Source organism: Bombina bombina, chromosome 3 (assembly GCF_027579735.1).
Source record: "Bombina bombina isolate aBomBom1 chromosome 3, aBomBom1.pri, whole genome shotgun sequence".
In the NCBI taxonomy this organism is placed as follows: domain Eukaryota; kingdom Metazoa; phylum Chordata; class Amphibia; order Anura; family Bombinatoridae; genus Bombina; species Bombina bombina.
Window position 1 is genome coordinate 1,045,305,931 of NC_069501.1, and position 17,648 is coordinate 1,045,323,578.

The 17,648-nt window shown below is 36.1% G+C and overlaps 1 protein-coding gene across 1 annotated transcript in view; it reads right to left on the reverse strand.

Moving 5' to 3' along the window:
* NCKAP1L (NCK associated protein 1 like) overlaps nt 1-17,648 on the reverse strand; it is a 605,812-nt gene that overhangs the window by 298,087 nt on the left and 290,077 nt on the right. Inside the window, exons 13-14 of the mRNA XM_053708267.1 lie at nt 2,849-2,981; nt 2,632-2,713 (exon numbers count right to left, since the gene is read on the reverse strand). Of these exons, the coding sequence (XP_053564242.1) occupies nt 2,632-2,713; nt 2,849-2,981 (215 nt within the window). The remainder of the gene's footprint in view (nt 1-2,631; nt 2,714-2,848; nt 2,982-17,648) is intronic.

Here is a 17,648-nt window from a genome sequence, read left to right on the forward strand (position 1 = left end):
TACTGTGGTTTTCGTAATTAAGTGTTTTTTATTTTTTGTAACTTAGCGTTTATTTTTTTGTAATTTAGTAATTTTTAATTGTAGATTTAAATAATTTGAGTAGGGTTATGGTATTTTTAATATGTAATATAGTTAATTTAATTGTTAGTTTAATGTAATTTTAGTATAATAGTTAGGGTAGGTTAATTAATAGTTTAATATAGTTTAATTTAATTCTACAGGTAAGTTTAAATTTATTATAAGATAGGGATGTTGTAATTTTAATGTAAAGTTAGTGGTTTGTTAGGTTTAGGGGTTAATAGCTTCATTTAGTTTATGGCGATGTGGGGGGGCTGGCGGTTTAGGGGTTAATAGGTTTAGTTAGTGGTAGTGATGTGGGGTCCGGGAGCGGCGGAATAGGGGTTAATACTTTTATTTAGTTGCGGTGGGGTCCGGGAGCGCCGGGATAGGTGTTAATACTTTTATTTAGTTGCGGTGGGGTCCGGGAGCAGCGGGATAGGGGTTAATACTTTTATTTAGTTGCGGTGGGGTCCGGGAGTGGCGGGATAGGGGTTAATACTTGTATTTAATTGCGGTGGGGTCCGGCGGGATAGGGGTTAATACTTTTATTTAGTTTCAGTGGGGCATTTTAGTATAGTGGCAGCGTTTATAAATAAAGTTGATAAAAAGCCAAATAGCAGCGAGATTGATGACTGTTAGTTAACAACAGTCCACTGCTCATCGCCCAGTACTTGGTGCACAGCTTTTTGCCGTTTTTTTTTATAAATATGGAGATCGTATTCAGGTCTGTGGCCACGATGTTAGGCAAGCGTATTGGTGCCGTCGAATGCAACAAAGTTGATGGCTTGATAGATATCCCCCATTGTCTTTACAAGAGGCATTACAAATATGAATACTGCTTTTCAAAACAAAACAATATTTTGAAGAGTATACATTTTTTTTTATTTCTCCAGACTTTTAATAGCAAATTATGTGGTCGATCAAACTCCTTTAGAAAAGTTCATCTAATGATTGTATTTGCAAAATTTATCATTAAAGTCTATGTTGTTTTTGCAGATAAATAACTTGATACTTTTCTAAAAACTTGTAATCAGGCCTATTTTGTTATCATTACTACGCTTTGTTATGCATTTATCAAGATATTTTTTTAAATTTTTTTCAAAGCTTCAGTTAAAGATGATATATATTATTTTGATTCCTGTGAATTTCTCAGAAATAACAACAAAAGTCACATTGCATCTCTGGCACAAGAATGACATCTGGAATAGAAACAGTAATATCAAAGTAAATATTTTCTGAACGTGCATTCCAGAGAGAATTCATGTGTGTCTTTGTACAACAAATTGCCAAACTACAAGTTGTTGTTTTGTTTTTGTTTTTGTCTTGAAATAAATCTGCAACAAAAAAGTCAATCTGCTTACAATTCATCATGTTTAATTAAATAATTCTATTGTATTTTTGCTACTAATAAATTAAGATTTATATAAAATTTAAATGAGGATTTACATAAAGTTAAAGAGAAATTTGAAAAATTGTTTATATTCTCCTAACAGTATATACCAGGACATATGTTTAGGTGTCTGTATTTTTTTACTTTTTGTTTTTTTTATTAACCATTAATATGTGAGGTTGCCAAGTAGCCTGGTTGTAAAGCTGAGATATCATTTGAAATTTAATGAGCATCACTTCACCTATATTTTCTACAGTTTTTTTGTGGACGTTCCTGCGTCACCCAATACATGATATCTCGCACATGAAACATCCACCACTGGCAACGTGGAAAAACTATTTATTTATGTAAATTGTAATATTTGCATGTCTGTTTTGTAAAACCATTATCCTTCATAGTGAAATTTGTTCTATGCGCTGTTTATGTGCTGTTTACGGTTAACAGTTGTTACAAGATAGACACTCCTCTTTTAAGTATAATGGAAAGTGACTCACACTTTGTAGATGTAACAACGGGGGGTACAAATATTTTTTAGTCCGGTAATTTTCAAGTTGCTATATTAACACAAGTTAGTTAGTTTCACCTTCGTGTTTAATTGAATGTAGGCCATAATATACCCCTAGTTATCTCTTCAGCTCTACAGAAGTTGGCAGTGGTTTAAAAATAAATGATAATGAAAATACCAATAATAATAATATTTTTTACTTCCAAGTAGGAAAGCCAAGGCACAAAAGAGAACACAACTGCTGAAAGCACTGTTATTATTATTATTGATTTGTAGAGCGCCAGCATATTCCTCAGTGCTAAAACATAGGTTTATTATTCTATGGAACTATAAATAAAAATACCACCTGCTGTAATTCACCTTGTAACAGGTAATATACAGGACAAGTGGGCTAATGAACTTACATACCAAAGGGAGTAGAAAGTGAGAGTTCATGAAAAAAAAAGTGAATTCTAAGGTGAGAAATAGAGTGACAGATTATGTTGATTAATATAGAATGGAAACATCCCTGAATTATAGCATTTTTAGGGAACACTTGAAGCTCAGGAAGCGTAGGGCAAGTTTTGAGTATAGCTCAACTGTTCTATTTGCAGTATTTGCCACCAGCTCATGAAACTTTATACATTATAAGATATTTCGTTATTATGGGAAGAATACAAATAAATCATTTTGTTACCTTGCTTTACATTAAGTGCAGACAGTGTGCTCACAAACGAGGACATAATCACAGATTCTTCTTCTGGACATACAGTCAAGTTCTGAAACAATTGTATATAATTACCCTAATGTTACAGAGCTGCATTATGCATCATTTTTAATAAAGAATTACACTTAGAAATGTAATCAAAGAGAAAGCTATGTGTTAAGCTTATATTTATATTAATCCGATTTACCTGAATTACATCACTTAGAACCAAGGCATCAAATTTGGCCAGATACTGGATGTGGTATCGTTGTATAACAGGTATATACTTCTTCACTGCTGCCCGGATCTCTTCCATGTAAAACATTAATTCTGCCAAATGTCTGATATAAAAAGAGGAAATTGTATAACAGGGATACATTGAATTAAGAATATATTTGAGATTATCAGAGGAATGCTATATTAAAGGGAAATTGTACTAAAAAACATTCTGTTGTGCATATAAAATAATGTTTATTTTTATTTTATGTTAAATAAAAACTGCTTATATGTAAGCTAAAACAAATACTACAGTATAAGCTATTAAGAACAGCTCCTAAAAGCGACAAGCTATTTCAGGCCTGATGAGAAAATGTTGCTTTATTTAGAGTAGAAATAAAAAAAATCCAATACATCTTAAAATATCCTATTTTGGATGACACAGAAAAGAAAATTGACTATGATGTCCCTTTGAGGTAATTGTTACCCAAGAACAAACAAACGCATAAAGGTGCTCAGTGTTATATACAAGGTAGAAGTACAATTTAGCAGTGTTCTGCTCTCAAGGCAGATTAATGGTCTAGATTTTCATTATATCTGAACTAGAACACAGGTGATATAATCAACTGACGGGTGAGGGCAGGTCAATAATCATAGTTACTGATCAGCTGATTATTTCACTTGTGCTCTAGTTTAGATATCATGACAATTCTAACTTGTTAGTGGGCCTTGAGGGCTGCAGTTGAAAATCACTGCAGTATAGAACAGACTTTTATCTATTAGAATAAATAGCTAGAATAGTTGTGTTAGGAAAAAATAGTGTTGAATGGTCAGCCAATGCAAACCAATGTAGAGTTGTGTGTTTGCATGTGTCATTCTGATATGTCTTCTTGCTCCCATTATCCAGTGGATGAGTCTGCTTACCTGGGGCTGTGTCACCTTTGGAGCCTGGGTCACTTGTTAACCTGCCCTGTATCTTGACATTATAATAGTGTGATCTCTATTGCCTCTCTTGTTTTTGAATTTTACTCTGAACCTGATCTGCCTACCCAGATATTTCGCCTGATTTTGAAGACTGCCTGATGATTCCACACTCCAGATCAAATTGTTTGCTACTGACTTGAAGCTTTAAAGGGACATTAAACCCAAATTTTTTCTTTCATGATTCAGATGGAGAATGCCATTTTAAACAACTTTCTAATTTATTTCTATTATGTAATTTGCTTCATTCTCTTCATATTCTTTCCTGAAAAGCATATCTAGATAGGCTCAGTAGCTTTTGATTGGTGGCTGCACATAGATACCTCATGTGTTTGGCTCCCGCATGTGTATTGCTATTTCTTTAACAAAAGATATCTAAAGAATGAAGCAAATTAGATAACAGAAGTAAATAGGAATGTTGTTTAAAATTGTATTTGCTTCTGAATCATGAAAGAAAATTTTGGGGTTTAATGTCCCTTTAAGTATTATGGTACAACTAGGGCAACATGGAACCCAAGAATGACCTTTTCAGTCCATCTTATCTCCCTCAACAGATCCAACTCCTGGCCAATGTCACAACATGTGGCCTTTCTCAGCTGTAATTCAGTCAGCTACAAGTTTCTCAGCTGATCTTATGACCTTTGAAGAGGCTACAGCTTTAAACTCACAGCCCATACTGTAACCTCATGTACCGCTCCTTGATAATGTTCTTTCTGGAGATCTTCTTTAGTATGCCAAATATATTCTTCCTGTAAATTAATGTTTACTCCGAAGTCTCTTACCTACAGCTGTATTCAAAATTAGAGCTATTATGACTTTGCTTAAAGGTGAACCTTACACTATGGAGTAGATTTAGCAAGCAGCAGATGCTGCTTTCTACGCCCGAAGTTTCCGGCTTTCTGGAAACGTAAGTTAAGAAACAGCGGTCGCAAGACGCTGCTCCTTAACTTGTCCACCACCTTTTAGATACGATCGGATGATTGACACCCCCTGCTAGTGGCCGATTGGCCGCAAATGTGCAGGGGGCGGCATTGCACAAGCATTTTACAAGAAATTATTGTGCAATGTTAAATGCCGAGAGCGTGTGCTGTCAGCATTTAGCAATGTCAAGCAGACATGATTTGCTATAGCGAATCATGTCCGCTTGACATTTAATAAATTGATCCCTTGGCCTCAGCATCCTGATTCTAACAATCAAATTGACAAATCTCTAATCCTCTGTCTCTATTATAAAGCTTTTGAATGTTTTCTGGATTCTTAAAAAGGCAAATTTTACACCTTGTAATTATAAGACATTTCTGTTGTGATGCTATAAAATAACATATGGGCCAAGTCTAAATGTTTTAAGACAAATTAACATCTTGCTTCATTTAGAGGAGACAATCCAAGGGGACCGTAAAGAAAAAATTAAACTTAAATGGATTGGATAGAACATTACATTTTAAACTACTTTCCAATTTACTTCTCTTATCGATTGTGCTTAGTTCTCTTGGCATCTTTTGTTACAAAGTAATCCTGGGTGAGCTCTGGCAACAGTATTTACAGCAATGTTTTAAGCAACACTGCTGCCATAGACTGCTAAAGACACATGCACGCTCCTAAACTCCAATCAGCCTACTTAGGTTTACTCTTTGACAAAGGATACCAAGAGAACAAAAGCAAATTTGATAGAAGTAAATTGAAAAATTGTTTAAAATTGAATGCTCTATCTGAATCAGGGACTTTTAATTTTGACTTTACTATCCCCTTAAGTCTACAGACAACAAGGCTTGCAATGGTCATAATGTTAGAATAAAATGCATTATTTTGCAGCTGTCAAAAGTTAAAACCAATTGTTCCCACCACGGGAACAGGGCCCTCAATTCCCCCTGTATTTGTTTGTTTGTTAAACTTTGTCTGGTGTCTTTTATATTGTATTGTACTGTACTTTTATCTTTGTACCCATGGACAGCGCTGCGGAATCTGTTGGCGCTTTATAAATAAATAATAATAATAATTAGAATAATTAGGGGAAAATATGTAGCATCCTTGAAATTTTAGAAGGATGAATTTTAAATTCTGAGAATTAGAAAATCCTCAAATTTCAAAACACAATTACATGAAAAGGACAAAATAAAAAGTGAAACTCTATTGCATAGGTGTTTTATTATGCATAACTGTATTAAAGCAACATTGTGTACTAGATCTCTCTCTGCATAAATGTTTCGTAGATGATCTATTTATATAGCCCACCTGGGAGTGTTTTTGTAAAAATGTAGTCTTGCTTATTTTTTTAATAATATTGTGCTGATTTTCACACTCCTAACCAAGCCCCAAAGTTTTAGATCTGTACTGATATCTACAGATTCCTGCGGCTCCTGTTTGTATAATCTGTCTTTTCATATGTAGGGAAGGGGGGGGGCTGGTCTTTCTGTTTTCTCAGCCCCTTTCACTGGGTGTCCTAGCCTAACCTCATCAACAGTGCAAAACTGGGAGCTTCTAAGTAAGTTTTTAAAAGGTTTTATACTGGATTTTTAGATCAGCATCTGTTGATATTCTTCTTTATAGTAGTGTCTATTACATGCAGTTATATTAAAATTGGTGTATACTGTCCCTTTAACTAAAGAACAACGGATATCGCAATCACATTAACTTATTCTCCCAGTAAACTTCAATGAAGCGTGCTTTAAAAAATAAAAGGAACACAAGGCTCGCACGCTAACCCGACACCAGATTAAACCCACAGCGCTACACCTGACAAGAGTTATTAATATTTCACATTCCAATGTTCTTTACATACAGGAAAATTGTATTTTTATTTTATATAATATAAATATATATTTAAAAATAAAGACATTTTTATTCTATATGTAGAACACTGGAATGTAAAATATACGTAATGCGCTTCAGGTTTCGTGCTGTATGTCTAAAGCGGTGTCGGGTTAGCGCACATGAAGAATAAGTTATCTTAATGCACAATATGGAAATTTTAAATAACGAAAAAATATAATAATGAATAATTATTATAGATGCTCTTAAGAATTCCAAAAAAATATTTGAATATATTTATATTTACAGTAACAATAATAGTTATTAATAATTATTATTTGTCAATATTTTATATTTACATAACGTGCATTGAGATAACTAATTCTTCATGTCTTCTAACCCGTCACCGTGTTAGACCTACAGTGTGAAACCTGAAGAACGTTATGCATATTTTACATTCCAATGTTCTTCAAATAGAAAAAAATATTGTTTATATTTTTATATATATTTATATATATATATATATATATATATATATATATATATATATATATATCTGATGATGTTAATGTAAAATAAATATTCATACCTGTATAGCTATATGATACAGCATATATATATAATACAGGTAGAGATATTTACAGAAATAAATAGGAATATCAAAATACAAAAGAACATTTTCACCTATATAAGGAACATTGGAATGTAAAATATTTACAGTAAATACACAGTAAAACAAATTTTTAAATAATATTATTGATTAAAATTAATTTTATAAATTAAAGTTACAATTACAACTAAATAATACCTATTTAAAACTAAATACATACTTACCTGTGAAATAAAACCTAAGCTAACTACAATATAACTAATAGTTATATTGTAGCTAGCTTAGATTTTATTTTTATTTCACAGATAAGTTTGTATTTATTTTAACTAGGTAGACATTACAAAAAAAAAAAAATACTATTACAAAAAATAACAAACGAAATTATCCAAAACAATAAAAATGATTCCTATTCTAATACCCTGAATAAAAAAAAAAAAAAACACCCCAAAATAAAAAACAAGCTTTTTGTAGGGCATTGCCCTAAAGAAATCAGCTCTTTTTCTACAAAAGAAAAACAAACACCCCCTAACAGTATACAAACCCCCACTCCTCAAACCCACAAAATAAAAATAAAGTTAAACCTAATCTATCCATTGCAATGGAAAGGGCATTTGTATGGGCATTGCCCTTAAAAGGGCATTTAGCTCTTTTGCTGCCCATTAAAAATAAAAAATGGCTATTCTGAACAAAAAAAAACACCCCAAAACAAAAATAAACATTACACAAAATAACAAACAAATTATTCGAAATTATAAAAATTATTCCTATTCTAATACCCATTTAAAAAAACACCCCAAAATAAAAGAAATATAATCTATAATAAACTACCAATAGCCCTTAAAAGGGCCTTTTGTAGAGCGTCAGCTGACCTGTGATGCTGCCGACACATCCGGATGCCTGTGAAAGCATAGTGGAAAAAGGAATCGTTGTTTGTGTTTTAACATGCAAAGGGAAATAAAAAGATGTTTTTATTTATTGAAGTGGACTCCCCGGTTTTTCATTTCCACTGAGTATCTGAAACAATTTGCCTGATACCGGGTGGAGCCAAAGAAGACACGGCACAGCTGGGAAGAAAAGATTTATGCACCTAATAGGAGTGAGGAAGCCGCCATTCACTGCAGTCTACCCTGAGGAGGAGAGGTGAGCGACAGTGGACGAAAAAGTCCTTGGATTACATTTATCTCTCTCTCTGGACCGAGGTAAGACTGTGTTTAATATAACTAGCTTTTTGAATGTATCTCTCACCATGGTGCAGTAGACACGGAGTGTATTGTGGGGGTCCTCACTGGCCCTTGGTGCATATCTATCAGCAGCGGGGATATAGCTGCAATATTGTGATTTGACCCTGGCTGAATGAAACAAGAAAAGTTGTGAATATATTTCTAAAAGTATTGTTGTAGTTGTTACGGAAGGGTTATCATTTTGGTCCATTATAATTATCGGGTGTAGAGGCAAACCCGACTTTTACCCTTCTGCCACACAGGAACTACACAGCCGTGACTATGGAAAATGTAACAGAGAATGTGAATGTGGGTATGACAGAATGTGTCTATTACTCATTAAAATCAGTAGATGAATGGGACACTAATATTAAGGAATTAGAGAGCATTTTTTCACTAGATAAATCACAGCTCTCACTGGGACAACTTTTTAGTGAAATGGAAACCCTGATGATTAAGGAGAAAAAGTACAATTGGGATATCTGGATATTGGAACGTTACTACACTTTGGGGATGATCCCTAGGGGTTTAAGGTTAAACAAATTCCCTACATTCATTACGGAGGACAAAGAATTCATTAAGGACTGGAATGATACCCTGACAGACTATTCGCTTAAACTGATTAAATTAATTACTGCATTTAAATCTGTTGTATTGGCTAACATTAAGGCACAGATTGGTTTAATACAACAGGAATTGAATAGAAGGAGGGAGCATAAAGATTATTCTAGGTAATTGAAGTCTATAGCTGAGGCAAAAACCCTATTAATGCAGGTAAAACATAGAAAATAGCTTAGAGACAAGGCTGATTATGATAATGGTACAGTATATGTCTGGAACAAGAAACAGTCGAATTTTAACAAACAGGCCAATTGGAGAGAGGGTGCCAGGGGTTTCAGAGGGTCCAATAGAAGATCCAATAAGAACAGGAGTAACTATCAAAGGGAGAAAGTGGTGACTTTCTATGAGAGTGAGGCTGAGTCCCTAGGTGAGGAATCAGCATCTGGTGGGGAAGATGATTAAATTGATAAAACCAGTGGGGAGGGATCTTCATACAATACTACTTGGGACAGTGTAAGGCCAAAACAGGGCAGTGTACATGTCACCCCCATTCTTAAATACACAGATAGGGGATATTCAGATAAATATAGGGAGGAACACACTAAGGAACCCCCCCCCCCATACCTAGAATTAGAGATGAGAGTGAATTGGAACAGGTTTTTACCATGGTACAGGGGAGTTTCAGGGGAGGAGGAAGAAGAGGGGGAGGCACACAGAGAAGAGGCAGGGGAGGGAGGGGTACGGATATGTATCAACCCCAAGATATTCCAACACATAACAGGTACCAACTACGCAAGGGCAGGAATCAAGGACAGATGAAATATTATCCATCAGTGTTATAAATTTATCATCATACGCACTTTCTGAAGTGGAATATAGAGTACTATCACTGGGCCTGAATTTTGCCCCCACAGCCTCCTTTGATCTATTCCAAACATTAATTGATATCAATGGTGTGATTAGGAACCTTACTCTAAAGAAACATTTCTCCAAATTAAAACATGTAGACCCTTACTCTGGAGACACAGAGGAAGGTGTGGGAGCAATTAAAGACAGTGAGGAATATTTATCAAGCCGTCAACCGCAAATACGCTGGAATTCCACAGCGTAATTGTGGCGAGTCTGACTCGACCCATTTATTAAAGCCTACAGACTGGCAAAAGTTGAAATTTGTGACGTAACATACGATCCGCCGGTCTCAATCCAACACAGATCGATGCTTACGTAATTACAGATGTTCCGAATACAAATTCGGCACTATCTGACAACTTTTGCCATTTATCAAATTTCTAACAGGTATGCTCGCCACTATTCCGGCCCAGCGTACCTGGTTTTCAATCTGCCACCCTGGAGGCCGCGGATGCCATAGGAATCAATGGGAGACTGAAAGCAGCGAAAGCTCATGTTCGATGCTGCCAGATATCCCATTGATTTCTATGGTAGAATAAAAGTTACATTTACACCTAACACCCTAACATAAGCCGCGAGTCTAAACACCCCTAATCTGCCGCCCCCGACATCGCCGCCACTTAAATAAAATTTATTAACCCCTATCCAGCTGCTCTCGGACACTGCCGCAACTAAATAAATATATTAACCCCTATTCTGCCGCTCCCGGAGCCCCCCACAACTCTAATAAAGTTATTAACCCCTATCCCTCCTAAACCCCTGGCCTCCCACATCACTACCATTTATTAAACCTATTAACCCCTAAACCGCCAGCCCCCCACATTGCCATAAACTAAATTAAGCTATTAACCCCAAACCTAACAACCCACTAACTTTACATTAAATATTAACTCATCCCTATCTTATAATAAATTAAAACTTACCTTTAGAATTAAAATAAACTTTATTAAACTACTAATTAACCTACCCTAACTATTATACTAAAATTACATTAAACTAACAATTAAATTAACTATATTACATATTTAAAAACCTAACCCTACTGAAGTTATTTAAATCTACAATAAAGAATTACTAAGTTACAAAAAAATAATAACTAAGTTACACAAAATAAAAAACACAAAGTTACACAAAATAAAAAACACTGTTACACAAAATAAAAAAGAAATGATCAAATATTTAAACTAATTACATTTAATCTAATAGCCCTATCAAAATAAAAAAGCCCACCCCCCCAAAATAAAAAAACCCTAGCCTACAATAAACTACCAATGGCCCTTAAAAGGGCCTTTTGCTTGGCATTGCCGCAAAGAAATCAGCTCTTTTACCTGTAAAATAAAATACAAACACCCCCCCAACAGTAAAACCCACCACCCACACAAACAAACCCCCCAAATAAAAACCTATCTAAAAAACCTAAGCTTCCCCTTGCCCTGAAAAGGGCATTTGGATGGGCATTGCCCTTTAAATGGCATTTTGCTCTTTTTCATCCCAAAGTCCCTAACCTAAAATTAAAACCCACCCAATAAACTCTTAAAAAAAAACTAACACTAACCCCCGAAGATCCACTTACAGTTTTCGAAGACCGGACATCCATCCTCATCCAAGAGGCAGAAGTCCTCAGCAAAGCCGGCAGAAGTCTTCATCCAAGCGGGCCGAAGTCTTCATCCAACCGGGCAATAGGATTGAGCTCAATCCTATTGGCTGATTGGATCAGCCAATAGGATGAAAGCTCAACCCTATTGGCTGATTGCAACAGCCAATAGGATTTTTTCCCCCTTAATTCCTATTGGCTTATAGATATCTATCAGTCAATCAGAATGTGAGACGCCATGTTGGATGACGTCATTTAAAGTAAACTTCATTCTTCAAGAGAAGATGGAGCCGCTCCGGATGGATGAAGATAGGAGATGCCATCTGGATGCCGGTTGGATGAAGACTTCGGCTCGCTTGGATGAAGACTTCGGCCCGCTTGGATGAAGACTTCTGCCGGCTTCGCTGAGGACTTCTGCTGCTTGGATGAGGATGGATGTCTGGTCTTTGAAAACTGTAAGTGGATCTTCGGGATTAGTGTTAGGTTTTTTTAAGGGTTTATTGGGTTGGTTTCAATTTTAGGTTAGGGACTTTGGGATGAAAAAGAGCTAAATGTAATTTTTTTTACAGGTAAAAGAGCTGATTTCTTTGGGGCAATGCCCCGCAAAAGGCCCTTTTAAGGGCCATTGGTAGTTTATTGTTGGCTGGGGGGGGGGTTATTTTGTGGGGGGGTTATTTTGATAGGGCTATTAGATTAGGTGTAATTAGTTTAAATATTTGATAATTTATTTTTTATTTTGTGTAACTTAGTGTTTTTTATTTTGTGTAACTTAGTGTTTTTTATTTTGTGTAACTTATTATTTTTTGTAACTTCGTAATTATTTATTGTAGATTTAAATAACTTGAGTAGGGTTAGTTTTTTAAATATGTAATATAGTTAATTTAATTGTTAGTTTAATGTAATTTTATTATAATAGTTAGGGTAGGTTAATTAATACAGGGAGTGCAGAATTATTAGGCAAATGAGTATTTTGACCACATCATCCTCTTTATGCATGTTGTCTTACTCCAAGCTGTATAGGCTCGAAAGCCTACTACAAATTAAGCATATTAGGTGATGTGCATCTCTGTAATGAGAAGGGGTGTGGTCTAATGACATCAACACCCTATATCAGGTGTGCATAATTATTAGGCAACTTCCTTTCTTTTGGCAAAATGGGTCAAAAGAAGGACTTGACAGGCTCAGAAAAGTCAAAAATAGTGAGATATCTTGCAGAGGGATGCAGCACTCTTAAAATTGCAAAGCTTCTGAAGCGTGATCATCGAACAATCAAGCGTTTCATTCAAAATAGTCAACAGGGTCGTGGAAAAACCAAGGCACAAAATAACTGCCCATGAACTGAGAAAAGTCAAGCGTGCAGCTACCAAGATGCCACTTGCCACCAGTTTGGCCATATTTCAGAGCTGCAACATCACTGGAGTGCCCAAAAGCACAAGGTGTGCAATACTCAGAGACATGGCCAAGGTAAGAAAGGCTGAAAGACGACCACCACTGAACAAGACACACAAGCTGAAACGTCAAGACTGGGCCAAGAAATATGTCAAGACTGATTTTTCTAAGGTTTTATGGACTGATGAAATGAGAGTGAGTCTTGATGGGCCAGAAGGATGGGCCCGTGGCTGGATTGGTAAAGGGCAGAGAGCTCCAGTCCGACTCAGACGCCAGCAAGGTGGAGGGGGAGTACTGGTTTGGGCTGGTATCATCAAAGATGAGCTTGTGGGGCCTTTTCGGGTTGAGGATGGAGTCAAGCTCAACTCCCAGTCCTACTGCCAGTTTCTGGAAGACACCTTCTTCAAGCAGTGGTACAGGAAGAAGTCTGCATCCTTCAAGAAAAACATGATTTTCATGCAGGACAATGCTCCATCACACGCGTCCAAGTACTCCACAGCGTGGCTGGCAAGAAAGGTTATAAAAGAAGAAAATCTAATGACATGGCCTCCTTGTTCACCTGATCTGAATCCCATTGAGAACTTGTGGTCCATCATCAAATGTGAGATTTACAAGGAGGGAAAACAGTACACCTCTCTGAACAGTGTCTGGGAGGATGTGGTTGCTGCTGCACGCAATGTTGATGGTGAACAGATCAAAACACTGACAAAATCCATGGATGGCAGGCTTTTGAGTGTCCTTGCAAAGAAAGGTGGCTATATTGGTCACTGATTTGTTTTTGTTTTGTTTTTGAATGTCAGAAATGTATATTTGTGAATGTTGAGATGTTATATTGGTTTCACTGGTAAAAATAAATAATTGAAATGGGTATATATTTGTTTTTTGTTAAGTTGCCTAATAATTATGCACAGTAATAGTCACCTGCACACACAGATATCCCCCTAAAATAGCTAAAACTAAAAACAAACTAAAAACTACTTCCAAAAATATTCAACTTTGATATTAATGAGTTTTTTGGGTTCATTGAGAACATGGTTGTTGTTCAATAATAAAATGAATCCTCAAAAATACAACTTGCCTAATAATTCTGCACTCCCTGTAGTTTTATATAGTTTAATGTAATTTTAGTATAATAGTTAGGGTAGATTAATTAATAGTTTAATATAGTTTAATTTAATTTTAGTATAATAGTTAGGGTAGGTTAATTAATAGTTTAATATAGTTTATTTTATTTCTAAAGGTAAGTTTAAATTTATAATAAGATAGGGATGAGTTAATATTTAATGTAAAGTTAGCGGGTTGTTAGGTTTAGGGGTTAATAGCTTAATTTAGTTTATGGAGATGTGGGGGGCTGGCGGTTTAGGGGTTAATAGGTTTATTTAGTTGCGGTGGGTTCCGGGAGCAGAGGGATAGGGGTTAATAACTTTATTAGAGTTGCGGGGGGCTCCGGGAGCAGCGGGATAGGGGTTAATAACTTTATTTAGTTGCGGCGGAGTTCCCGGAGTGACGTGATAGGGGTTAAACATTTTAGTATAGTGGCGGTGTTTAGTGACAGGGTATAAATAAAGTTGGGAATAAGCCGAATAGCAGTGAGATCGTTGACTGTTAGTTAACAACTGTTCGCTGCTCATCGCCCCGTACTTGGTGCGCAGCTTTTTGACAGCTTTTCTGATAAATAAGGAGAGTGTATTCAGGTCCGCAGCCACAATGTTAGGCGAGCGTATTGGTGCCGGCGAATGCAGCATAGTTGACGGCTTGATAAATAGGCCTCAGTGAGTCCAATCCTCCCTTGAAGTTTGATGAATACTGTGATTTATTTAGTTTAGAGGAACTCCATAAGGAGGGCCTCTCATTAGACACTGAGGAAAAGATGTACACACAGGTCCAACCCACACTTAGAAAACCTTCTAGATTCTACCCTATACAGGATAGGGGGAACATTTTAATGACTTTCCAAAGAAGAATAGAAAGAGATTTGATAGAACTTTCGAATCAGGATAAGGGAGGTTATAGTAACAATTTAACATGGAAAGAGAGACAGGCCCTTAACAAGTTGAAATCAAATCATGACATAACTATTAGAGCAGCAGACAAAGGAGGATCAGTCGTAGTTATGGCCCGTATTTGGTTTATAAATGAAGCCAAAAGACAGTTGGAGGATGAGACACAATATTTGACACTGGCAGGTGACCCAATAAATACTTTTAAAAAAGAAAGAAGTCATTTAATTAATGAAGGTAAGGCTATAGGAGTATTTGACCAAAAAACAGCTGAGTTTTTGATAGTTGATCACCCGGTAGTGCCAAAATTTAATCACCTACCAAAAGTACACAAAACCCTGGTTAATGTCACTGGAAGACCGATTGTGAGTGACATCGGCTCACTTATAGAACCACTCTCCCAATGGTTAGATGAAATGTTGAGACCTATAGTGGAAAGTCTGTATTCTTATTTAAGAGACACTAAGGAACTATTGATCCTTACTGAAAATATCAAATGGGAGAGTGACTTTTATTGGTTGACCATAGATGTCCATGCCCTATACTCCTCAATTAGGCATGTACTAGGCCTTGAGGCCATGGAATATTTTCTGACCATGTCCACAAGCTGGAGTAGACAACACTGTACGTTTATAGTGGGAGTGACTCACTTCTTACTGTCCCATAATTACTTTTCCTTCCAGGGTAATTTCTATCTCCAGAGATGTGGGACAGCAATGGGGGCCAAATTTGCGCCCTCATACGCCAACCTGTTTATGGGTTGGTGGGAGCTGTCCCACATCTATGGAATGCCTATAGGAGTAACATAACCTTTTTTAGGTGATATAGATGATTTGTTAATCATCTGGAAGGGGGACAAAATGACTGCTAAGGAATTCATTGACAGTTTAAATGACAACGAATTAGGGATAAAATTTACCCATGAGATTTCCACTAACAAAATTGATTATCTGGATTTGAGGCTAACTGGACTCTGTCAACTAACTGGCATGATTACAACCCAAGTGTACAGAAAACCCATATCTGGGAATTATTTACTACATGCAAGGAGTTGTCACTCTCACAGGGTCTTTGGTGCAGTGGCAAAAGGCCAATTAATCAGGGTCAAGAGAAATTGTTCCGGCCCGGAGGAATATGAGGCACATTCTAAGAGTCTGGCGGATCGCCTGACATCCAGAGGATATGATACAAAAATAGTACATACCTTGAGAGAACAGGTTAGGAAAGTGGATAGACGGGACCTCCTAGAGAGTAGGATGTACCCTACAAAAAACAACAATAGAACAAAAGAATGAAATGGGGTTACTTTTGTAACCAACTATAGCCAACAGTTTGAGTCTATTTGCAAAATTGTAAAGAAACATCCCCCCTACTGGTGGCAGATGATGACCTGGCCAATATTGTAACCAAAAGTTGCAGATTTTCCAACAGGAAAGCAAAAACAATAGGGAACAATGTATTGCCCACCGAACTTCCTAATAGACTTACGCAAACAGGGTCATGGTTAACTCACAAAGGTGTATATATATGCAGTAATCGAACGTGCAAAGCCTGTGAACATCTTACACCAAGAAAAGAGTTTAAAAGTGAAGTGACAGGCAAATCCTATGAACATAGGAAGGTTTTCAACTGTAGATCATATAATGTGGTGTATTTGTTGACTTGTACGCAGTGTCATGTACAATACACAGGTTTGACAACACGCGAGTTTAGGGAAAGAATACGTGAACACTTAGGGAACATAAAGGCAGGCAAACTCACCACACCATTGATCTAACATTTTAAGTACAGACATTCCAACTCCCCGGAAACTCTGAGATGGAAATTGGTAGAGAAAGTTAGATCTAAAACCAGAGGTGGGGATCTGGAGTATGCCCTTTCGAAAAGGGAAGTTTTTTGGATCTTCAAGTTGGGCACAAGGATGCCACAGGGTTTGAATTCTGAGTTTGACCTAGTTAATTTCTGGTATTAAAATCACTAGCCTAGGTACTCTTTTGTTTATTCATGTTATTTACCTATGCACTTAACCATTGCAGAGATAGGAATGTGTTGACTAAATTTATTAGACTCATTGGCACATTTTCAATTGTATGTTTATGGTTCTATAAACGAATATAAAAATGTGTATATATGTTAATATGGAAGAAACCATACAATGGTAATTTACATAGTGATACTGTTTATTTATTCTTATCTTTCAGGGTTTACACAATTTTACTGTTACATCATTGAAGCTATCAGTTAAGCTACCCAGATCAATCCTTTTAGAGAGTTCATATATTCTTTGCTCCTCTCTCTAGACAGAATGCAACAATACAAAAAGGTTGGAGTTGCACCCAATATGACCTTAGGTAAAGTATAATAAAATATATAGTGGAGGTTGAAAGGTCCAGTAAACACAGGACATATAAGTTTGGAATTGTACAATTGTGAGAGGTTTAACATGGATATGAATAAGGGTAATGACAAAGGACATTAGCCTATAATATTGTGTTTTTAAGGATAAAATTAGGAGAACATACTTAGCATTCTGAACTGTATTTTAACGTTAATGTATGAAAAGAAAACGTGATGAAGTATTTCCTTGCTCTTTATGCAATTTGAATATTGCTTAGGCATGTAACCAGCCCAAATATGTATGAATTACACATATCTGCTTATTTTGAAACTGTATATTTATGTGCAAGTAAGGACTTGTTTCTATATATAACTATATGAACAATATGGTAAAGGGGCTGGGTCGGCAGCGTCATTAAGTTTTAACCTATCACTGAGAAGGA